Genomic DNA, 24,613 nt, shown 5'->3' with positions numbered 1-24,613 from the left:
CTCCCCTTCTCTCCCCTTCCCCTCTCCTTCCCCAGCCATCCTTTTCCTCTCTCTTCTTTTTTGGGTAGTGGCCATCCTAATGCATGTGAGATGGCATTTCATAGTGATTTTCATTCTCCTTTCCCTAATAGCTAGTGCTGTTGAGTGTTTTTTCATGTGTTAAATATTCATTTACATATGTTCTTTGGAGAAATGTCCATTCTAGTCCTGTGCTTGTTTTTTTAAATTGCTTTTTTAAATAAAATGGTTATATTGTAGTTCTTCATAGAATCTGGATACTCTCACCTTATCAGATATGTGATTTGTGAATATTATCTTTCATTCTGTGGGTTGATAGTGTCCTCTGATGCCTAATTTTTTTTTTCATTTTAATGTGGGCTTCCTCTGTGGCTCACCTGGTAAAGAATCCACCTGCAATGCAGGAGACCTGGGTTTGATCCCTGGGTTGGGAAGATCCCCTGGAGAAGGGAAAGGCTACCCACTCCAGTATTCTGGCCTGGAGAATTCCATGGACTCTATAGTCCATAGGGTTGCAAAGAGGCAGACATAACTGAGCAACTAATGTAACTATTTTTTATTTTTGTGGCTTGTGCTTTTGGTGTCATATCCAATAAATTATTGCCAAACCCAACATTATAAGGATTTTTTCCTATGTTTTCTTCTAAGATTTTATAGTTTTAGGTTTTAGAATAAGTCTTTGATTCATTCCCTGGTGGCTCAGATGGCAAAGACTCTGCCTACAATGTAGGAAACCCGGGTTCCTACATCTTTCATGACTGAAAGATTAACATTTTTCATTTTGAGTCAATTTTTATATATGCTGTAAGGTGAGCATCCAGCTTCATTTAAAAAAAAATTTATTTATTTGGGCTTCCATGGTGGCTCAGATGGTAAAGAATCTGCCTGCAATGTGGGAGACCCAGGTTTGATCCCTGGGTTGGGAAGATCCCCTAGAGAAGGGAATGGCTACCCACTCCAGTATTCTTGCCTGGAGAATTCCATGGACAAGGAGCCTGGTGGGCTACAACCCGTGGAGTTGCAGAGTTGGACTGAACAATTGAACTAACACACACATGCATAGACACAAAAACACACACATTTATTTGGTTGCCATGGGTCTTATTAGATGCGATATAAGGGATCTAGTTCCCTGATCAGGAGTCAAACCCAGGCCCCCTGCTTTAGGAACACAGAGTCTTAGCCACTGGATCACCAGGGAAGTCCCCAGCTTCATTCTTTTGCATGTGGATACCCAGTTTCTCAGATTCAGTTTTTGAAACAAATGCCATTTCCCAGTTGAGCCATCTTGGCACCCTTGTCAAAAATCATTTGAGTTTATATATGAGGGTTTAATATAATTTGTTTTGAAATGATATCAGTGCATACCAACACTTATATGTGTGTGTTTCTACCGCCTCTCCACCCCATTCAGGTAGTATCACATTGTTTGCAGTCATTACCATCATCCTGGGATGCCTTAAAATTGGGTACTTCATTGGATTTTCTGGATGTTTATCAGCCACTGAAGGAGTTTTCCCTGTCACCCATGCGGTGCATACCCTGTTGCAGGTAAACCACACGATGTTTGCTTAGGCTGCTTTGATATCTGTCAAGTGTATCCCAGGGTGTCTAAGATGGTCTCTTGGCCACCTCCTCTGTGCAGTGGGACTGTGTCCCCGTGGCCACTTTTGTGGGAATCTTAAGGGGCAAAACTTACACTGATGAAGAGTCAGGAAATTCAGCCAGGCTGGAGCCCATGAGAAAAGGCTTGGGGAATTTTAATTAACAGTTTTGTTGAGATATAATTCACATCCCACACAACACACTGATTTAAAGTGTACAGTTCGGTGGCTTGGTATATTCATAGGGTTGTGTGACCATGCCTATATACATTTTAGAACATTTTCATCATCCCCCCAAAAACTTCATGCCATTACAGTCTCTGCTCTGAGTCACTGAGACGCTTTTTTTTTTTTTGATTTGTTTGCTTACTTGTGGATTAAAATCTTTAGAAATGTATGAGAATTTCTTTCTCAACCTTGGTCAACTTGGTGTGGCTAAGAAGGAAGGACTTGATATGTAATTTAAATCTGTAGCTTAGAATCAGAAAAACCTCATTTTGAAGAAGACCCGAGATGGGTCTCCAGCATAGCTTCCATTCTTGGCCGAAGTCCCTGGTGAAGGCTGTCAGAGTTGACATAACTGCAAAAGTAACAAGTAGTGTTTCTGTTGGACTTTTGCATTTCACTTTGTGTAGTGCTTTCAACACCTCCACAAGCACAGCTCTTGGATCGTCACACTAAGGACAGAGGGGATAAATGACTTGCCCAAAGTCACAACCAAGATGCCGTGATTCTTTTTTTTTAATTGCAGTGTAGTTGACTTAAAACGTTGTGTTCATTTCTGCTGTACAGAAAAATGATTCAGTTATTTGTATATACATTCATTCTGTATACATACACACACTCATTCTTATGTTGTTGTTCAGCCGCTGAGTCAGGTCCAATTATGTGAGACCCCTGCACTGCAGTGTGCCAGGCTTCCCTGTCCTTTACTCTCTCCCGGAGTTGCTCATACTCATGTCAGTTGAGTTGGTGATGCCATCCAACCTTCTCATCCTCTGTCGCCCCCTTCTCCTCCTGCCCTCCATCTTTCCCAGCGTTAGGATCTTTTCAAATGAGTCGGCTCTTTGCATCAGGTGGCCAAAGTATTGGAGCTTCGACTTCACATTCTTATACATGTGTACATTCTTTATACATACATAAACATTCTCGCTGGTTTGCCTCCACAGAAGTCACCCTGAAAAGCCATGAGCTTGATTCAGCGATACTGCTATTGCTGAAAATGTTTCTGTATTCCCCCATTGAGGAATGTTCTTTAGGACAAATTTCTCACTTCTGAAGGCCAATGATACCATTTTTTAATCTCGGCACCCCACTCCAGTGCTCTTGCCTGGAGGATCCCATGGACGGAGGAGCCTGGTGGGCTCCAGTCCATGGGGTCACTAAGAGTCGGGCACGACTGAGCGACTTCGCTTTCACTTTTCACTTTCATGCATTGGAGAAGGAAATGGCAACCCACTCCAGTGTTCTTGCCTGGAGAATCCCAGGGACAGAGGAGCCTGGTGGGCTTACATCTATGGGGTCGCACAGAGTCGGACACGACTGAAGCGACTTAGCAGCAGCAGCAGCAGCAGCCTCCACCTGCATCCAGGTGACTGCCAGCCAGCTCTTGGTGACCTTACAATATTTCTTGAGATGGAACACATTCTCACAAGTGAAGCTCTTTGAGAGGATGTGCCTGGAGAGCTTAGCAGAAGTTTGTCTTTGTGGGAGCTCTGGAACTGGGCAGGCGCTCCCAGGGTGATTTGTGCAAAAGGGTCACCTTGACTTTTGAGAATTATTGTGGGCTGAATTGTGTCCCTCACATTCACGTGTTGAAGCCCTAAAGTCCAGGACCTCAGAAGGTGATTGTTCGGAGACAGAATCTTGGCAGAGGTAATCAAGGCCGAATGAGGTCACTTTGCTGTTGTTCAGTCACCAAGTCATGTCCAGCTCTTTGCAACCCCATGGACTGCAGCCCGCCAGGCTTCCCTGTCCCTCACCATCTCCTGGACTTTGCCCAAGTTCATGTCCAGTGAATGGGTGATGCCATCCAACCATCTCCTCCTTTGTTGTTCCCCCTTGCCTCTTGCCCTCAATCTTTCCCAGCATCAGGGTCTTTTCCAATGAGTCAGCTCTTCGCATCAAGTGGCCAAAGTACTGGAGCTTCAGCTTCAGCTTCAGTCCTTCCAATGAATGTTCAGGGTTTATTTCCTTTAGGATTGACTGGTATGATCTTGTTGCTGCCCAAGGGACTCTCAAGAGTCTTCTCCAGCACCACAGTTTGACAGCACCAATTCTTCGGTGCTCTGTCTTCTTTATGGTCTGTCTTGGATGTCACTAGGGTGGGCCCTAATCTTACAGGACCGGTGTCCTTATGAGAAGAGGAGAGGAGGACACAGACTCGCAGTGTGAGGGCATTGAAGGGAGGTTGCCATCTGCAGGGAAGGAGAGAACCAACCTGCCAGTACCTTGATCTCAGACTTCTGGCTTCTAGAACTGGGGGAAAATTAGTTTTGGCTGTTTTAAGCCATCTAACCTGTGGTATTTTGTTCTGGAAGTGCCAGCAGATGAATGCAGTTCATTCCAGGGGCATGCAACTCATCCCATTCCATGAGGAACAATCTTCTAGAGATTCCAGTGACAATGTGGAAAGCCTTAGGGGACCAGGAAGAACTTCCTTCTGCCCTCCCACCTTCCCTTCCTCCCCCCTCCTTCCTTCCTTCGTCCCCCAAATGACAAGCCCTGTGTTCAGTACTCTTGAGTCTAGCCATGGTCTGTTCTCTGTGGAGGAGTCAGTCAAGGGGGAGACAATCAACAAAAGAGACACTACCAGCACCACAACTCGATACTTAGATGAAGTCACCCAGGGATGAGGGAGAGCCAGGAAGGCCTCTCACTAGTTTTGAGGTGAGGGGTGTTTGTCAAGGAAAGGGGTGTGGTGTGTCAGACACCATAACAGAGGACATTTGGGGGTGTGCAGCCCCTCCACATGATGGGAAGGAGATGTGTGGGCTGTAGGGGGAGGCGAGCTAGGGTGATGGGCCCAGACTGAGCCGTGATTTGGTGTAGGCCTTATAGGCACGGACTCTGGCTTTGGCTCACACCAGCAGTGTGACTCTGAGCAAATGTCTTAACTTCTCTGGGCCTCATGGTCTCATCTGTGAAACGCCTCCTTAATGGGGTTGTTGTGAAAATTAAAGGTGTGGTGTGTATACCTAGCACATTGCAGTGAGTGCTTGGTCAAGGCTGATGCCTGCTGTAGGAGCTTTGACTTTCCCACAAGGGCAATGGGGAGCCATTGAAAGTTCTGGGCAGAGGAAAGACCTGGGCAGACTTTCCCACAAGGGCAGTGGGGAGCCATTGAAGACTCTGGACAGAGGAAAGACCTGGGAAGACTTTCCCACAAGGGCAGTGGGGAGCCATCAAAGGTTCTGGGCAGAGGAAAGACCTGGGCAGATGTGGTTTTCAAAATATCACTCTGTCACTTGGTGGCTTGGAGATCTCTTCCTTCATAATTTAAGACATTTTGTCAGTCAGTCAATTAATCAATTTTTCTATCCTTACTGGATTCTGACTGTGTGCATTTGCTACATTAGATGATGGAAGAATAAAAAACATTACTTTTTAAAACAGACTTTTTGTTTTTAAATTGTGGTAAAGTACATGTAACCATAACATTTGCTGCCTTAGCCATTTTTACCTATTCGGTTCGGTTCAGTTCAGTTCAGTTCAGTTCAGCCGCTCAGTCATGTCTGACTCTTTGCAACCCCATGAATTGCCGCACACCAGACCTCCCTGTCCATCACCAACTCTCAGATTTCACTCAAACTCATGTCCATCAAGTCAGTGATGCCATTCAGCCATCTCATCCTCTGTCATCCCCTTCTTCTTCTGCCCCAAACCTCCCAGCATCAGGGTCTTTTCCAATGAGTCACTCTTCGCATGAAGTGGCCAAAGTATTGGAGTTTCAGCCTCAGCATCAGTCCTTCCAATGAACACCCAGGACTGATCTCCTTGAGGATGGACTGGTTGGATTTCCTTTGAAGTCCAAGGGACTCTCAAGAGTCTTCTCCAACACCACAGTTCAAAAACATCCATTCTTTGGCGCTCAGCTTTCTTCACAGTCCAACTCCCACATCCATACATGACCACTGGAAAAACCATAGCCTTGACTAGATGGACTTTGTTGGCAAAGTAATGTCTCTGCTTTTCAATATGCGATGTAGGTTGGTCATAACTTTCCTTCCAAGGAGTGAGCGTCTTTTAATTTCATGGCTGCAGTCACCATCTGTAGTGATTTTGGAGCCCCCCAAAATAAAGCCTGACACTGTTTCCACTGTTTCCCCATCTATTTCCCATGAAGTGATGGGACCAGATGCCATGATCTTCGTTTTCTGAATGTTGAGCTTTAAGCCAACTTTTTCACTCTCTTCTTTCACTTTCATCATGAGGCTTTTTTGTTCCTCTTCACTTTCTGCCATAAGGGTGGTGTCATCTGCATATCTGAGGTTATTGATATTTTTCCCAGCAATCTTGATTCCAGCTTGTGCTTCTTCCAGTCCAGTGTTTCTCATGATGTACTCTGCATATAAGTTAAATAAACAGGGTGACAATATACAGCCTTGATGAACTCCTTTTCCTATTTGGAACCAGTCTGTTGTTCCATGTCCAGTTCTAACTGTTGCTTCCTGACTTGCATACAGGTTTCTCAAGAGGCAGTTCAGGTGGTCTGGTATTCCCATCTCTTTCAGAATTTTCCACAGTTTATTGTGATGCACACAAAGGCTTTGGCATAGTCAATAAAGCAGAAATAGATGTTTTTCTGGAACTCTCTTGTGTTTTCCATGATCCAGCAGATGTTGGCAATTTGATCTCTGGTTCCTATGCCTTTCCTAAAACCAGATTGAACATCTGGAAGTTCACGGTTCACGTATTGCTGAAGCCTGGCTTGGAGAATTTTGAGCATTACTTTACTAGCATGTGAGATGAGTGCAATTGTGCAGTAGTTTGAGCTTTCTTTGGCATTGCCTTTCTTTGGGTTTGGAATGAAAACTGACCTTTTCCAGTCCTGTGGCCACTGCTGAGTTTTCCAAATTTGCTGGCATATTGAGTGCAACACTTTCACAGCATCATCTTTCAGGATTTGAAACAGCTCAACTGGAATTCCATCTCCTCCACTAGCTTTGTTCATAGTGATGCTTTCTAAGGCCCACTTGACTTCACATTCCAGGATGTCTGGCTCTAGGTGAGTGATCACACCATTGTGATTATCTTGGTTGTGAAGATCTTTTTTGCACAGTTCTGTATGTTCTTGCCACCTCTTCTTAATATCTTCTGCTTCTGTTAGGTCCATACCATTTCTGTCCTTTATCGAGCCCATCTTTGCCTGAAATGTTCCCTTGGTATCTCTAACTTTCTTAAAGAGACCTCTAGTCTTTCCCATTCTGTTGTTTTCCTCCATTTCTTTGCATTGATCGCTGAGGAAGGCTTTCTTATCTCTCCTTGCTATTCTTTGGAACTCTGCATTCAAATGGGAATATCTTTCCTTTTCTCCTTTGCTTTTCGCTTCTCTTCTTTTCACAGCTATTTGTAAGACCTCCTCAGACAGCCATTTTACTTTTTTGCATTTCTTTTTCTTGGGGATGGTCTTGATCCCTGCCTCCTATACAGTGTCAAGAACCTCTGTCCATAGTTCATAGGCACTCTGTCTATCAGATCTAGTCCCTTAAATCTATTTCTCACTTCCACTGTATAATCATAAGGGATTTAATTTAGGTCATACCTGAATGGTCTAGTGGTTTTCCCTACTTGCTTCCATTTCAGTCTGAATTTGGCAATAAGGAGTTCATGATCTGAGCCACAGTCAGCTTCCGGTCTTGTTTTTGCTGACTATATAGAGCTTCTCCATCTTTGGCTGCAAAGAATATAATCAACCTGATTTTGGTTTAACCATCTGGTGATGTCCATGTGTAGAGTCTTCTCTTGTGTTGTTGGAAGAGGGTGTTTGCTATGACCAGTGCGTTCTCTTGGCAGAGCTCTATTAGCCTTTGCCCTGCTTCATTCCGTATTCCAAGACCAAATTTGCCTGTTACTCCAGGTGTTACTTGACTTCCTATTTTTGCATTCCAGTCCCTATAATGAAAAGGACATCTTCCCTGGTGGCTCAGAGGTTAAAGCATCTGCCTCCCATGAGGGAGACCTGGGTTCAACCCCTGGGTCAGGAAGATCCCCTGGAGAAGGAAATGGTAACCCACTCCAGTATTCTTGCCTGGAGAATCCTGTGGACAGAGGAAGCCTGGTAGGTACAGTCCACAGGGTCGTGAAGAGTCACACACGACTGAGCGACTTCACTTTCATTTTCACTTTCTAAAAGGTCTTGTAGGTCTTCATAGAACCATTCAACTTCAGCTTCTTCAGCATTACTGGTTGCAGCATAGGCTTGGATCACCGTGATATTGAATGGTTTGCCTTGGGAATGAACAGAGACCATTCTGTCGTTTTTGAGATTGCATCCAAGTACTGCATTTCAGACTCTTTTGTTGACCATGATGGCTACTCCATTTTTTCTAAGGGATTCCTGCCCACAGTGTTAGATATAATGGTCATCTGAGTTAAATTCACCCATTCCAGTCCATTTTAGTTCACTGATTACCATCTCCTGTTTGACCACTTCCAATTTACCTTGATTCATGGACCTAACATTCCAGGTTCCTATGCAATATTGCTCTTTACAGCATCAGACCTTGCTTCTATCACCAGTCACATCCACAACTGGGTGTTGTTTTTGCTTTGGCTCCATCCCTTCATTCTTTCTGGAGTTATTTCTCCACTGATCTCCAGTAGCATATTGGGCACCTACCAACCTGGGGAGTTCCTCTTTCAGTATCCTATTATTTTGCCTTTTCATACTGTTCATGGGGTTCTCAAGGCAAGAATACTGAAGTGATTTGCCATTCCCTTCTCCAGTGGACCATATTCTCTCAGACCTCTCTACCATGACCCGTCCATCTTGGGTGGCCCCACACGGCATGGCTTAGTTTCATTGAATTAGACAAGGCTGTGGTCCGTGTGATTAGATTGGCTAGTGTTCTGTGATATGGTTTCAGTGTGTCTGCCCTCTGATGCCCTCTCGCAACACCTACCATCTTACTTGGGTTTCTCTTACCTTGGACGTGAGGTATCTCTTCATGGCTGCTCCAGCAAAGCTCCTGCTCCAGAGGAGCTACCCCACATCTGAGGTCAGGGGTGGCAGCCGAGAGGAGCAACCCCACATCCAAGGAGCGGTGGCTGTGTGGGCGCAGGAGGGCCAAGAGGAGCTATTTGGTTCAGCAGTGTTAAATGTATTCACATTGTCATGCAACTAATCAGCACAACTCTTTCATCTTGCAAAAATGAAATTCTGTCCCCGTTAGATACTAACTCCCGATTTCTACCACTCCCAGCACTGGGGAACTGCCATTCAACTTTCCAAATCATTCAGCTTTCTGTCTCTTTGAATCAGACAAGTAGAAACATAGAGGGTTTGTCCTTTTGTGACTGGCTCATTTTGCTTAGCATGGATTTATCCATGTTGTAGATGTGTCAGAATTTCCTTCCTTTTTGAGGCTGAAAACTATTCCATTCTATGGATGGACCACATTTCTTATCTGTTCATTCATTGATAGACCCTGGCGTTGCTTCCACCTTTTGGCCATTGTGAGTAATGCTGCTGTGAACGTATGTGTGCAAATATATTTTTGAGACCCTGCTTTTAAAAAAATATTCATTTATTGGCGGCACTGCATGGGCTTTCTCTAGTGGTGGCAAGTGGAAGCTACTCTTTCCTTGCAGGGTGCGGGCTTCTCTTCTTGCAGAGTATGGCTCTAGGGTAGGCAGGCTTCAGTAGTTCTAGGCTTGTGGGCTCTAGAATGCGGGCTAGAATGTCGTTATGGTGTTTAGTTGCTCCACAGCAGGTGGCATCCTCCCAGACCAGGGATCCAACCTGTGTCACTTGCATTAGGCAGGTGGATTTCTAACCACTGGACTGCTAGAGAAGTCCTAAGACTCTGCTTTCAATTCATTTGGATATGTACCTAGAAGTCAAACTGCTGGATTGTATGGTGAATTAAAAATATTTATTTAAAAAATGTAACATTACTGAAAAAAACTGAAAAAGAGTATAAAAATACACCTGTAAGTCCTCAACTGAAATATTTGTTGCTGTTTTTATGTGTTCCCTCTCCTTGTACTCAAGTATATACTCTTATCAAAGTTTTATATATAAGGGGCAGATTTTCTGTGTACAATTTTTCACTTAAATCATAAACTTCTTTATTTTTCTATATAGCCTTTTTTTTAAAGTATTCTTGTTAAGATATTTATCTATTTATTGGCTGTGCGGGGTCTTAGTTGCTGCAAGGCTCCTCTCTAGTTGCGGCGAGCAGGGGCTACTCTGTAGTTGGAATACTCGGGCTTCTCACTGCAGTAGCTTCTCTTTTTGCGGAGCACGGGCCCTAGGCACACGGGCTTCAGTAGTTGTGGCATGCGGGCTCAGTAGCTTCAGTTCCCAGGCTCTAAAGCACAAGCTCAATAGTTGCAGTGCATGGGCTTAGCTGCTCCTTGGCATGTGGGATCTTCCCGGACAAGGGATCAAACCTGTGTCACCTGCATTGATAGGTGGAGTTTCCACCACTGAGCCACCAGGGAAGCCCCTGCTATGTAATCTTTATCAAAGCATCAGCTAAGTAGCCGTCTAACTTAGAATTCATAGACAAAAACTAATTCACTTTAGCGCTTCCTTATTGTTGGGCTGAGTGTCATCTTTACCAGGAGTCACTGCTCTCTGTTTCTCTGTTTTTTAAGTTGTTAGATGTTTCATGAATCATGCCTGATAGTGTTTTCCAGAGCAGGATAGTAAATCTTAGGTGAAATGATGTGGATGAGAGAGTATGTGTGGTGTATTTTTGAGTGTGTGTTGTCTGATTATTTTTTTATAGCACGCATTTGCCAAATGAAAGCTGAGACAAATTTATGAAGTGCCTGGCTGTGTTTGACAAGTAGTAGGTGCTCAACGTGTGTTTGTGTCTAAAGTGTATAGTCACTCAGTCGTGTCTGTCTCTTTGTGACCCCATGGACTGTAGCCCGCCAGGCTCCTCTGTCCATGAAATTCTCCAGGCAAGAATACTGGAGTGGGTTGCCATTCCCTTCTCCAGGGGATCTTCTCGACCCAGCGATCGAACCTGTGTCTCTCACACTTCAGGCAGATTCTTTACCATCTAATTAGGCTCCAAATGCTTTAGGAACTCAGATTATGCATAAGACAGAGGAGTAAATTGACAACAGAGAGCTTTTACTGAAAACATACCAACTGCAGGCTCTGTTCTAAGTAGACATGGATTATCTTATTTCACTGCTCACAATATCCACCAAGGTAAGTTTCATTATCATCCCCATTTCACAGATGGGAAAAGAGACTTGCCCAAGGCCAAGGGACTGAGATTTGCTCATGGGTCCAGTACAGCCTCCCCACATTTAGCCTGCATCCTGAGTTGCTTCTAGTGACTGCATGGCCAGGGACCTGGGAAACAGATATAATATAGTACAAATATGTATATAATCGCCTACATAAGAATGAGTTCTGTTCTGAGAGCCCATATGTAATTCAAATTTTTTGTAAGTCCAACAAAGTTAGCCTAATCACTCACCTATCACAGTTAGATATGTAGTGCTGTGCTTTAGTCGATCATTCATGTCCAACTCTTTGCGACCCCATGGACTGCAGCCTGCCAGGCTCCTCTGTCCATGGGCTTTTGCGGGCAAGAATACTGGAGTGGGTTGCCATGCTCTCCTCCAGGGAATCTTCCCAACCCAGGGATTGAACCCAAATCTCCCACATTGCAGGTGGATTCTTTACCGACTGAGCCACTAGGGAAGTCCAGCTATATAGTACTGTACTGTAATAGATTCATAATACTTTTTACATAAATAATACATAAAAAAAACAAACACAAAAGTAAAACATTTAAAATCTTACAGGACAGTACCTTGGGGGGTGGGGGAGCTTCCCAGGTGGCGCTAGTGATAAAGAATCTACCCCGCCAGTGCAAGAGACATAAGAGATGCACGTTTGATCCCTGGGTCAGGACGATCCCCTGGAGGAGGAGATGGCAACCCATTCCAGTATTCTTGCCTGGAAAATCCCATAGAGGAACCTGGCAGTCTACCGTCCACGGGGTCACGAAGAGTCAGACACAACTGAGCAACTGACCATATAGCACACACACCTTGAAAAGTAAAGTATTCCAGTGTAGCTGGCATACAGGGGCTGGCATTGAGCAGACAGGTGAGAAGAGTTACTGACTGGAGTATTGTCAGCAATAGGAGTCGGAGGGGAAGCTATGATTTCACTCATGCCTGACTCCTTGGAAAAGACCCTGATGCTGGGAAAGATTGAAGGCAGGAGAAGGGGATGACAGAGGATGAGATAGTTGAATGGCATCACCGACTCGATGGACATGAGTTTAAGCAAGCTCCAGGAGTTGCTGATGGACAGGGAGGCCTGATGTGCTGCATCCATGGGGTCGCAAAGAGTCGGACATGACTGAGCGACTAAACTGACTGACTGAGGTTGAAAGAATGCATGCTTACATCTCTGAAAGTTCACAACTTGAGGGTTTGTATATAGTAGACTTACTGTAGAGTGAAATAAAAGACCACCCTGAATCACTTCTGGTCTTCATTTAAAGCACTCAAAATTTGGTTTCCAGCCACTGATGTAGGAACAGTTTAGTGGATATTTTCTCGAATGAAGCCCTATAAGGATGGTATAAGCAGGTGAACAGGCATCATGGCAGGCAGGCTGCTGCTCCCCAAGGCCTACCCCACAGCACACAGGGTACCATTTTCTCCTAAACCTGGAGGCCTCCCTCTGATTCTCATGGCAGTGCCCCTGGAGCACATGAATGCCACCATCACCAGAAATGACTTGTCATTTTTGGATGGGGTGGTCACTAACATGCCCAACACTTTCCACATCCTTCCCTTAGGTTTTATAACTTCTCATTGTGCAGATATAGTGATGGCTTTCCCATTGATATATCTTTATTTTCTTTGTTTCCATTTAGGTATACTTTCTTTGGGGGCACTCAAAGGATATCATCCAGTCTTTCAAAACACTGGAAAGGTAAACATTGCGGGTAATCACTTACATGCTGGATTTAATGTTCATTTAGAGCAAACAAAGCTAATCCCTGCCATCTTACTTGGATTTAAAATATGAGAACCACTCTCTTCTCCATTCTGACAAGCAAAGCCTTCAGTTGTGGCCTGGAGAGGGGACCCTCTGCCTTTGGCCTCTTCTGGGACAGCCCTAAAAATATGGTGATGTGAGTTGAATTTTGCCTCTGTTTTCTTAGAAACTTCCCCTTTGTGAGCCTCAGTTTTCCTCATCTGTAAAATGCGGATAATAGCATAGCCAGCCTTTGGGTACTGAATGCAGTAATTGATGTAGAGCTTGTTCCTGGTACAGAATAAGGACCCTGAGTGTTGGGTCTATTATTATGTCTGCCCGTCTTTCTCTTGAGATGATTGTGAGGATCAAGGGAGAGAATCTGTAGGCTAATGAGGTGAATTACCTTCATGCAAACTATGATTATCAGGTAAGAAAGCCTCTGTGCACACATATAGAGGCATCAAGGGATCACTGTTTGCTTTCTGGAATGATCCCTCATCATATAAACTATCCATAAGGCACAAAAACGTCCCCCAGTATCATTTGAAATGAAAACTGCTATTTAAGAAAGTGACTTACATATGAGCACTGGTTGGAACTATTTTATTGAAGTAGAGGGCTTTCCTGATAGCTCAGCTGGTAAAGAATCCACCTGCAATGCAGGGGACCCTGGTTTGATTCCTGGGTTGGGAAGATCTACCCACTCCAGTATTCTTGGGCTTCCCTTGTGGCTCAGCTGGTAAAGAATCCATCTGCAATGCAGGAGACCTGGGTTCGATCCCTGGGTTGGGAAGATCCCCTGGAGAAGGGAAAGCTATCCACTCTAGTATTCTGGCCTGGAGACTTCCATGGACTAGAAATAACTGTCACCAACCTCATTATGCAAAAAGGATCTGCTCATCCATCAGTGAGGCATCTATTGTGCTCCTACTGTGTGCTGAGCCTGATGCCAGGCACTAGTGGTGATATGCAGAGGTAATGGGTCAAGGTACCCAGGCATCTGAGCATCATTGCAGGAGCGTGTGGACTGGCTGCTCCCCTGTGCAGCCCCGAGCAGTGGCCTTGGCAGTGACCTTTAACTGCCATCTTAATTGTCCCTTGTGTTCAGCTGCTCTGTCGTGTCTGACTTTTCACGACCCCGTGTACTGTAACCCACCTACGTCTCTTGCGTCTCCTGCAGTGGCAGGTGGATTCTTTACCACTGAGCCCCCAGGGAAGCCCCCAGACTACACTTGATCTTAGCCAAAAGCAAATTGTCCCTTAGGGCAGGACAAAGACTTCCCCATCCATCCTCGTGTTTCCTATGGACTCTGTCAGGGTAACTATGGTAACGATTCTTCTCTGCATTACATGGATGTGGCAGCAGGTTCTAGCAGGTTAGGGGACTTCCCTGGGTCTCCAGAGTGCAAGTGACAAGCCAGGGATTCCCATCCAGTGTCTCCTGTTTCATGTGCTGGGCAGTGACGGGTGTGTGTGTCACCTGCTCCTTTTTCCATCACTGAGGCTGGGTTCGGCTTGCAGCTTGAGGAGAATGCTTGCTGATTTTGTTCTGGAGTGTGAGTTTCACTGTGTCTACTCCATAACATTCTTCTTAAAAAATGTAGTTTGTTTCCTGATAAAACTTGTAAGGACACAGTGGAAGTTAAAAATCACCATGATGCCACCATTATGGACTGAACATCTGTGTCTCCTTCAAATTCATGTGTTGGAGCCCTAACCCCCAAGGTGATGGGTATTTGATGGTGGTGCCTTTGGGAAGTAATTAGGTCATGAGTTCATGAGGGTACGGTCCTCCTTATGGGATTTGTATCCACACAGAAAAGAGACAAGTGATTCGCACCCCCTGCCCTGAGTGTACCCGTGAGGACACAGTGACAGGTAGCCATCTGCAAGCCAGGAAGAGAGGCTTCACCAGAAACCAAGTCTGCTGGCACCTTGATCTTGGACGTTGAGCCTCTAGAACTGTGAGAAATAAATGTCTTTTGTTTTGTTATAGCAGCCAGAGATTCCTCAGACAGCTGCTACCCAGAGGTAACTACTATTCATATTTTGGTTTCCTTCCAGTTGTTTTTTCAGTGAATAGATAGGAAATTTTTTTCTTTTTCCAATTGTGGTCCTGCTCTTCTTGGCTTTTCTTTTCATTTTGTCATTAACATTTCCCCTGACCTTTTCTACTCCATGATCTTTACCGATTGCATAAAGTGCCATTGCTATAGTTGATCAAATTATACAGCCCTGTTGTATTCGTCTCGGGCTGCCTTGGTAAAGTACCACATGCTGGGCAGGGGAGGAGGGGTGTAAACAACAGAAACGTATCTTCTCACAGTTCTGGAGGCTCCACATCCAAGGTCAAGGTACCAGCAGGTTGGTTTCTGGTGAGGCTCTCTCCCTGACTTGCGGGCATTGCCTTTTCCCTATGTCTTCACCTGGCCTTTCCTCTGGGCATGGGGAGAGAGCTCTCTGGTGTCTCTTCCTCTTCTTATAAGAATACCAGTCCTATTGGATCTGGGCCCCACCCTTATGACCTCATTTAACCTTAATTACCTCCTTATATGGGCTTCCTAGGTGTCTCAGACAGTAAAGAATCTGCCTGCAATGCCAGAGAGCCAGGATAAATTCCTGGATCCGGACGATCCCCTGGACAAGGGAATTGTTATGCAATCCAGTATTCTTGCCTGGAGAATTCCATGGACAGAGGAGTGGGCTACAGTCCATGGGGTCGCAAAGAGTCAGACACAGCTGAGCGACTGACACACACCTCCTTGTACACCATCACCAAGTACAGTCACATTGAGAGTTAGGGCTTCTACATATAAATTCTGAAGGGACCCAATCCAGTCCATAACACCTCTCACTGGACATTGAATTTGGAAGTTTTTGTCGTTATTATGAATAGTACTGTGATGAACATCTTCAGTTAAAAATACTTTTGAACATCTCTCATTCTTTTTTTAAAATGTATATTATTAAGGTATAGTTGATTTAGGGGCTTCCCAGGTGGTGCTAGCATTAAGGAACCCACCTGCCAATGCAGGAGATATAACAGACTCAGGCTCAATCCCTGGGTTGGGAAGATCCCCTGGAGGAGGGTGTGGCAACCCACTCCAGTATTCTTGCCTGGAGAATCCCATGGACAGAGGAGCCTGGTGGGCTACAGTTCATAGGGTCGCAAAGAGTTGGACATAACTGCGTGACTTGCTCCCACACAGTTGATTTCCAGTGTCGTGTTGATTTCTACTGTACAGCACAATGATTCATTACACTTATGGATACATTCTTCTTCATATTCTTTTCCACAACAGTTTATCACAGGATATTGAACATAGTTTCCTGTGCTATATAGTAGGACCTTGTTGCTTATCCTCTGATTATTTTCTTGAGTTAAATTCCTGGAAGTAGAATTGTTGGGATAAAGGGTGAGATGTTCTCAACAAATGATTATTGGGCCACTTGTCCTACCAGGAATTCCTGGCTGAATAAAATGGGCTTTCCCATTCATAAAGCACTTTCATTTACATGTGTTACTTATGAGAGTGTCTCATGATGGCCCTGGCGGTTAGGGACAGTAGCTACAATCGTGATCCTACTTAGCAGGGGAGGAGGCCGAGAAAGGAAGTGAATCTCCAAGGTCATGCAGCTCACCTGTGCATAGCTGGGCGGGACCTGGATGCAGACTTTAAATCCAATGCGATTTCCGCGGCATCACAGTGGCTCAGTGGCCATCTGGGTTTACTGGGTGAAATCTTTCTTTATGATTAGTTGACATCATAGTATATTAGATATACTGGGGTTAACAAAAAAATATTATTAAAATTATTTTCACATGTTTCTTTTTACTGTTCTTTAAATGTGACTACTGGGAAATTAAAGTGTCTTTTTAATTAAAAATTAAATTTAAATTTAAACTAAATATTAATTAAAAATTTTTTTAAATTTAAATTAAAAATTACCTCAGTGTCTTATATTATCTTATTTGGGGTAATGCTGCTCTAGGCCATGTACCCAGATATTTCCCACTGAAGTTTTTCATCTAAAGGAATTCCAAAGGACTGGAACCTGGTCCTGCCTTGACCTTGTTCGTTGAGCGATTGGAGACAAATCTCCCTGTCTTGGGCCTCTTTCCTAAATTGGATAGTATGTAGTTTGAACTAAATATTCTCATAGCTTGATTTAGCCTGTTATTTTTTTTAAATAGGGCAAAGCGTTAACCATTTTTGAGTTACTCATCACCTTTTGGTTTTAGATTTTTTTTTTTTTTTGGTTTTAGATTTTTTAAAAACATTTTAATAAAAACTTGTTGTCATGCTGGGTGGCACATGGAATATTAGTTCCTTGATTAGGTATCAAACTGGTGCCCTCTACAGTGGAAATGTGGAGTCTTAAGCACTGGACAGCCAGGGAAGTCCCCAGAGTTAAATGTCTCCAGAAAAATTGGAAGGTTTGATAATCCAAAATGTCCATGGCAGCAAAGAGCTAGGGCTGAGCTGGGATCATTCCCTCCAGATGGGAGCTGGCCACTCATTTAGCTACAGTCCCCACTTAAGACGGAGTGCAGAGAAAAAGAGAGCGACCCGGGCAGTCAGGCAAGAAAAGGGAAATTTATTAGAGGGAAACGAGAGGGTGACTGGCCCTTACGGAGAACGAGTGTCCTCCCTTTCTGATGGGGTCTTTCTTATATACCACCAATGGAAAATTCTCTGAAGGGATGGTTAATTTTTAACCTATTGCTGAGTCCTGTGGTCACATAGCCAGAGGTCTGGAATCTGGGGGTCTCGTAGCTTTGAGAAGGTAGGCACCAGCGGGGAAAACAGAACTTCATTTGGGCAATTTGGTCAGTCTCAAGGGTCCTTGTGATTTTATTCTTTGTGAGGTCAACATAATGAGCCATTTCAACCATGAGCCCCCATGTAGACCCTATCACCCACCACTGCCTAATGTGTCCCAGGCCTGCTTTATTCATGGACACTTCCTGCCACGCCCTGGAGGTTTCAGAACTTCCCACTCTTGGACTTACCCTTTTCTTCTGGTCTTTTGAGCCAATACTCCACTATCCATGCTTTTAGTACATACAGGGACTTTTCTCCTGATTTGATAATTCTTACAGATTTGAGAGCTTTTCTTTTCTCAAGAGGGAAGTTTAGAAAAATAGCACTTCTGAAATCAGAGCTGGAAAGATAAACTGAGGTCAAAAAATGGCTCATGGAATCTTTCTCTTTCTTGTGGTCTGGGGTAACTCGATCCCAGTATGAGCAAGGCAGCCTGGCATGAGGAAATGTTTGCCGTTAGTTTGTAGGACAGTTTCCAGATCAACCAACCGGAGGTTGTCGGCTCCTGGGGAACATGTGTGACAGAAAAACGCCTGCAGCCATGGGTGGCAGTGGTCTTACCTGCTTGGATTCTGTGGAACAGGGATTAGGCAACGTCATTTGGACCAGGAAAGAGGAGAAGAAAGGGGAGCTGTGTGCATTATAAGTAAAAGAAAAGCCAGACAGCCAGCCGGAGGCAAACAGTATTGTCTGCATTTGTCAAAGGCTCTGTACATACAGTGCCTCCCAGGTGCCCTGGGGAAGGCTGGCCACAATCTGGAGCAAATGGATGAGTACAAGGGGCAGGCAGATGGGCAAACACCTGACTCAGACTGCCCACCCGCACCCCTCTGTCGCTGCTGCCTTCTCCACTTGCGCCTGGACATTGGGAAGCGGCCAAAGGAAGCTACAGTTCAAAAAAGGAAAGACTTGCCTTGCGAGTGTTCGTGGGAGCCCCAGAGGAGTCATCTGGGTTAAAACTCAGAGGAGAAGCAAGGTCAGGGATGAGGACCCAACTGTACCGTTTTTTCTGTAGGCAGATCATGGACAAGCCTGCTCTTGGTTAAAGGGGGCTTGCATCCTCTGGGCCTCTGCTCTGCCACTGGGAAGTGATCAGTTAGAAGTTTCAAGGAATCTCCTCAAATCACCTGTATTTGCTGCACCTGCTTCATGCAAGGCCCATTGTTAAGCACCCTAGAAGCAACCAATGTGAACACATGTTAAGCTGGCAGCCATGCAGAGACTCTGGAGGCTCTGAAACAGACCGTGACTCCATTGGAACCATACTGCCCTAGTTCCCTCCCCTGTCCTCCAGAGTCCAGAGTCATCCCTTTTCTTCTTCCTTAGGAGGCAGGGTGGTCAGAGGCAGGGATAGAACTCTGCTCAGACTAGAATAGCCTTGTGCTTACTAATTTTTAAACTCCAAATGTGGCTATTTACTCTATTTGTGAAATAGTAGTATAGTGTTAGTTTCTCAGTCATGTCTGGCTCTTTGCGACCCCATGCACTGTAGCCCACCAGGCTCCTCTGTCCATGGGATTCTCCAGGCAAGAATACTGGAGTGGGCTGCCATGCCCTCCTTCAGGGGATCTCCGTGACCCAGAGATTGAACCTGGGTCTCTCGTATTGCAGGCGGATTCTTTACCATTTGAATAATATGGCCTAATTCCTAAACCTGGGCTTCCCTGGTGGCTCATCTGGTAAAGAATTCGTCTGCAATGTGGAAGACCTGGGTTCGATCCCTGCATTAGGAAGATGCCCTGGAGGAGAGCATGGCAACCCACTCCAGTATTCTTGCCTGGAGAATCCCATAGACAGAGCAGCCTGGCGAGCTGCAGTCCATGGGGTTGCAAAGAGACAGACATGACTGAGCAACTAAACACAGCAACTTTCCTAAACCTGTCTGAAACTCCAGCTGCTAAACAGTGTTATCACAGAATAGGCTTTCTGAATGTTTCCACTCTGCCTCCCTCAGTGGGTGAGGGTTTCATCTAATGTTGGTTGCTTCATGGTTACAAGATAGCTGCCACAACTCCAGTTTTCATGTCTACATTGAAGGCCAGGAAAAAGGGGGAGAAGGAGGCTAAAGAGGCTTTTCTCATTCTGTTGTCTTCCATCAAGAAACTGGAAGCTTTTCCGTAGTGCCAGTAGACTTCACCTCACATCCTACTGGCCAGAATGGCCATGCCTAATTGCAAGGAAGGCCAGATATCAAGTCTGTGGTTTGTTTTGGTGTCTTTGAAGTAAATGGTAAGACAGAGAGGATTGATAATGACCATTGGTTTGGCAACCCAACAGTAAGGACATACCGAACTCTCCAGATGTCCAATATAGCCCTTTTATCTTTTCTTAACTGTCCTCTTCCTTTCTGGAAGAAAGGGTTTGGGGTATGGTGGGGTTGGTTGCCTGCTTTTAGTAAATTTCCATCCTTGTGTCCCTGCTTTCAAGACCCAGGGCTTTTTTTTTTTCCTTTTGTCCTGTAGACAATGAATTGAGTCCTGGCAGGTTCAAGATTAAGGCAGAGTGCCAAGACTGGTTTGGGAAGGTTCCATGCAACTGCTTCTCCTAGCCAGACATGGGACCCACCCAGAGCTTGAGTTGCCAGATGAAACCACAATCACTGCAAAGAAAGAGTCGTGTGTATATGTGTGCACGTGTGTGCATGCATAGAAAGTCTCCACCTCATCTCTTGGGCTCAGAGTTTCCCAGGGCTGCTCAAGCAGTGAGTCCTTGTGTTTTCCAGGTTTGGGGTGATCCACTCAGTGTTCACCAACCTGCTTCTGTGGGCTAACAGCGTCCTGAATGAGTCAAAGCACCAACTTAACGAACACAAGGAACGACTCATCACCCTGGGCTTTGGGAACATAACTATAGGTGAGTGATAAGAGATGCCTGGCTGTCATGTTGGAACAGCTGGGAAACCTCAGAGACAGAGGGATGGGTTTCAAAGACCTGCAGGGTCCACCCAACTGAACATCGTCCAGACAATCCCCTGTTGTTGAAAATCTTTCAAAACCTCCTAAGTCTTTCATCCTGCCTCCATAAGTAGGGTGTGCTGAGCATAATTAAAGGGTTCTTTAGTGACTCGTCAGACCCAAGGGTCATCATTTTGATCACGGTTTCTCATGGTTCAGTTTGGTATGGAGGTGAATGTCTTTATTTACAACTGCAGAAGATTGGTGGTTGTTACTGTTTGTGTTTTTAATTAAACCTCTACGACCAGTTCTTTCTACTACAAGTATAACATTTAAAAATCCATAGATGTCTAATGGTATGTTGTGGTTAATCGGTTTTTGCTCATTTGAAGTTTTTATTTAACTCTACTTGGTTTATAATTTTGGCCCATCTTTATTCCCCCTTGTACCTATTTGAGTGCCTGTAGTGTGAATCTTTTCGTTTTCTTCCAAAGTTCTCTTTTGGAATCTATCTGTCGATTTGATCTTAGAGCACTGGAGTTGAGAAGAGTGTGGGGTAGAGGAAGGTGCAATGCCCAGGTGACTGATGCCTCAGGTTGGGGGCCTATGCCTATCATGTTTTGGCTGTGTGACTTTTGGACACCGTTCAACCACTCCAAGCCTCTCTTTTCTCATTCATAACGTGAGGGGGCTTGAACCACGTACTTTCCATGAGTACCTCCAGCGTTAATGTACTGCATATCTGTCCTCTCTGTACAAACCCAGATCAGTCACAAGGAGAACTTTAAACCTGTTTCCTCACCAGTGGGGTGAGGATGACAAAATCAGGGTACACACTATATTTCTTCACCACCCCCAACCAGCAGCCTACTCTTGGGAAGGTCATGCTCCTTGAGCCTCATTTCCTCATTGGAATCAGTAACAGTAACAGCAATGACAACAATAACAACATGTTTTGTTAAGCATTCTCTGAGTGGCTGGCACATTAAACTCTTGTCCCAACACTTGGAGGTAGGCAACACTGACCTTATTATATGGATGAAACGACTGGGCCTCAGAGAAGTTAAGTGACTAACCCAAGATCACACAGTGAGTAGACGATTCAGCCAGGATTTGAATCATAGCAATGTGGCTCCAGAGACCTTGGTGAAGGTGGGATTAGATTAATTTATAAAAAAGGAAACTTTGTCAACTCTAACATTCTATTAATCCGAACCTTTTTCTTCTGAGTTCTTCCTTGTCTTTTGCATCATACAGTCTTATGATGTATGGTTAGGTTACAAGTGGTAGGGAAACTCCTTATGTATTGAAAATTGCAGTGCTCTGCAAAAGTAAGGCACATTACTCCTGGGTGCATATATATATATATATACACATTATATACATATATATATGTATGTATATATATTTATATATATATACACACTCAGACAAAGCTATAATTCAAAAAGATACATGCAGCCCTATGTTCATAGCAGTGCTATTTACAATAGCCAAGACATAGAACCAACCTAAATGTCATTGACAGATGAATGGATAAATGAATGGTACATATATACAATGGAATATTACTCAGCCATAAAAAGAATGAAACAATGCCATTTATAGAAACATGGATGGACCTAGAGATTATCATACTAAGTGAAGTAAGTCAGCCGGAGAAAGATGAATATATATCACTTGTATGTGGAATCTAAAATATGACACAAACAAACATATCAACTAAACAGGAACAGATTCACAGACATAGAGAACAGGCTTCTTGTTGCCAATGGGGAGGGGAATAGGGGAGGGAAGGACTGTGAGTTTGGAATTAGCAGATAAAAAAACAAGTGAGGGTAACTAGTGCTACCATAAAGCCTTTTTTGCCTGATTTTATAAGTAGTATATGCATATCATAAATTAAAGCAATGGCAAAATGTAAAGAAAAAAATCCACAATAACACCTACTGAGGAGTGCAGCTAAATGCTGTTAACATCTGGTTAGTTTTTGGTAGTGTGCTGTGTATTTGTAGTTGAGATCCTATGGTATATATTCAATCATTTTTTTCTACCACCTACAGTAAGAAATAGATTTTACATTGCAACCCAAATGCCCTATGTCTACATGTATATTCCCATGAAATAATAATCATACTATATCAAAGATACTCAAATTTCTTTTGTGTTTGATTCCATTCAGTCAATCCTATTTTATTCCATTGCAGTTCCATTAAAAAATATTGGCTGCTGTCCTTTAAACTGAGCTCACAACTGAATTCCAGGTTGTGGTACGCATTTAAAAATACTGGATATACAATTTGTTCTTACTTTTCCCCTCATTGTTATTGTAGCATAATTATTTTCTTACATCATTAAAACACAGAATTGTTATTTTTTAATCTTTAAAAATTTTTTAATTTATTTTTAATTGAAGGATAATTGCTTTACAATTTGTGTTGCTTTCTGCAATACATCAGCATGAATCAGCCACAGGTATACGTATGTCCCCTCCCTCTTGAACCCCTCTCACCTTCCACCCCATCCCACTCCTCTAGGTTGTCACAGACACAATTATATTTTTAATGTCTGCCTACTATTCCATTATACTATTCCATTTCCTTCTCCTGGGGATCTTCCCAACCCAGGAATCAAACCCCGGTCTCCTGCATTGCAGGTTTGATTCCTGGATTGGGAAGACCCCCTGGAGAAGGAAATGGCAACCCACTCCAGTATTCTTGCCTGGAAAATCCTTTGGGCAGAGGAGCCTGGCAGGCTACAGTCCATGGTGTTGCAAGAGTTGGAAACGACTTAGTGACTAAACCACCACCACTATTCCATTATAAAGATGTATTATAGCATTCATCTAATTTTGTAAATTCATCTAATTAACCCATTATAAAATCCATCTGCTGCTGCTGCTGCTAAGTCACTTCAGTCATGTCCGACTCTGTGCGACCTCATAGACGGCAGCTCACCAGGCTCCCCCATCCCTGGGATTCTTCAGGCAAGAACACTGGAGTGGGTTGCCATTTCCTTTTCCAATGCATGAAAATGAAAAGTGAAAGTGAAGTTAGTCATGTCAGACCCTCAGAGACCCCATGGACTGCAGCCTTCCAGGCTCCTCCGTCCATGGGATTTTCCAGGCAAGAGTACTGGAGTGGGGTGCCATAAAATCCATCTAATGCTTTCTAAATTGTGCCACATTGAGTGCTTCTGTTTCTTTCTCAGAAACACACAACAAAATTTTACCTAATGCTTTGATTATATTTTTGACTTGTCCCCTGCAATAGATTGGAATTATAGGCCATAGTCTTTACACCAACTTTAAGGCTTTTGCTGCATATTTAATTATTTACTTACAGCATTTCCCCTCCTTGTTATGAAATGGTCCTTTATACAATCAACAAGTTTCTTCCAGAAGATGGGACTTGTCTCTTGCCACACTTGCTGGCTTCAGATATTCTCAAGAGGAAAATCTTTCCTAATAAGAGGCATTTTCCCTCACAAGGTTGTTTTTAAAAAAGTAATTTTAAAATAATACATGTCAATCATATTCATATAGAAAGCTTGGAAAATACAGTGAAGCAAAACCTAAAGGAAAACTTACACAAATATGTCAATTATATCTCAATAAAACTGCAAAAAAGATACTTTGAGATGTTTCTTTTACTGAAAGAAAGAAAATAGAAAAGCAAACCAAAGAAAAATCACCTGCTATTTTTCCACCCAGCGATAACCATTGTTAACATTTTAGTATGTGGCCTTCCAGACTTCTTCTATGTCTGTCTATCTCCCTGTCTCTCTATGTCACCTTTATATCTGTAACTTATAAAAAGAGAGTCATGCTCTAGCCTCTTTGGCAAGCTGCTTTTGTTCACCAGTATCTTCTGAACATCTTTGTATGTTGGTAAATAGATTGCTACAATATCATTTCCAATGGTTGGACAACATTCTGATGTCTGGAGAAGATCTAATTCACGTAATCAGTACTCTCTGGGGGACATTCACGGCTGTCAAGTTAGACAGGATATTCAGCATGACAATAAGCCATGACACAAAGCTTTTCATTCAATGGGCAAACCCAAGCATGCATCCATA

At 43.9% G+C, this 24,613-nt stretch overlaps 1 protein-coding gene across 4 annotated transcripts in view; it reads left to right on the top strand.

Moving 5' to 3' along the window:
• The window catches only part of OTOP1 (otopetrin 1), a 49,107-nt gene that overhangs the window by 13,767 nt on the left and 10,727 nt on the right, over positions 1–24,613 (top strand). For 3 of the 4 annotated variants that reach the window (XM_086404790.1, XM_086404787.1, XM_086404788.1), the window contains exons 2-4: positions 1,433–1,569; positions 12,707–12,765; positions 20,362–20,492. In XM_086404790.1, coding sequence (XP_086260916.1) covers positions 1,433–1,569; positions 12,707–12,765; positions 20,362–20,492 — 327 coding nt within the window. Of the gene's footprint in view, positions 1–1,432; positions 1,570–12,706; positions 12,766–20,361; positions 20,493–24,613 lie in introns of those variants that run through there. The other variant, XM_086404789.1, reaches the window with a different exon arrangement.

The sequence above is a fragment of the Bos grunniens genome, chromosome 6 (assembly GCF_055505025.1).
Source record: "Bos grunniens cultivar Pamir isolate PY7600 chromosome 6, Bosgru_T2T1.0, whole genome shotgun sequence".
Taxonomy (NCBI): Eukaryota; Metazoa; Chordata; class Mammalia; order Artiodactyla; family Bovidae; genus Bos; species Bos grunniens.
Note: the sequence above shows the minus strand (reverse complement) of the source record. Positions and strands in the feature narration are given on the sequence as shown.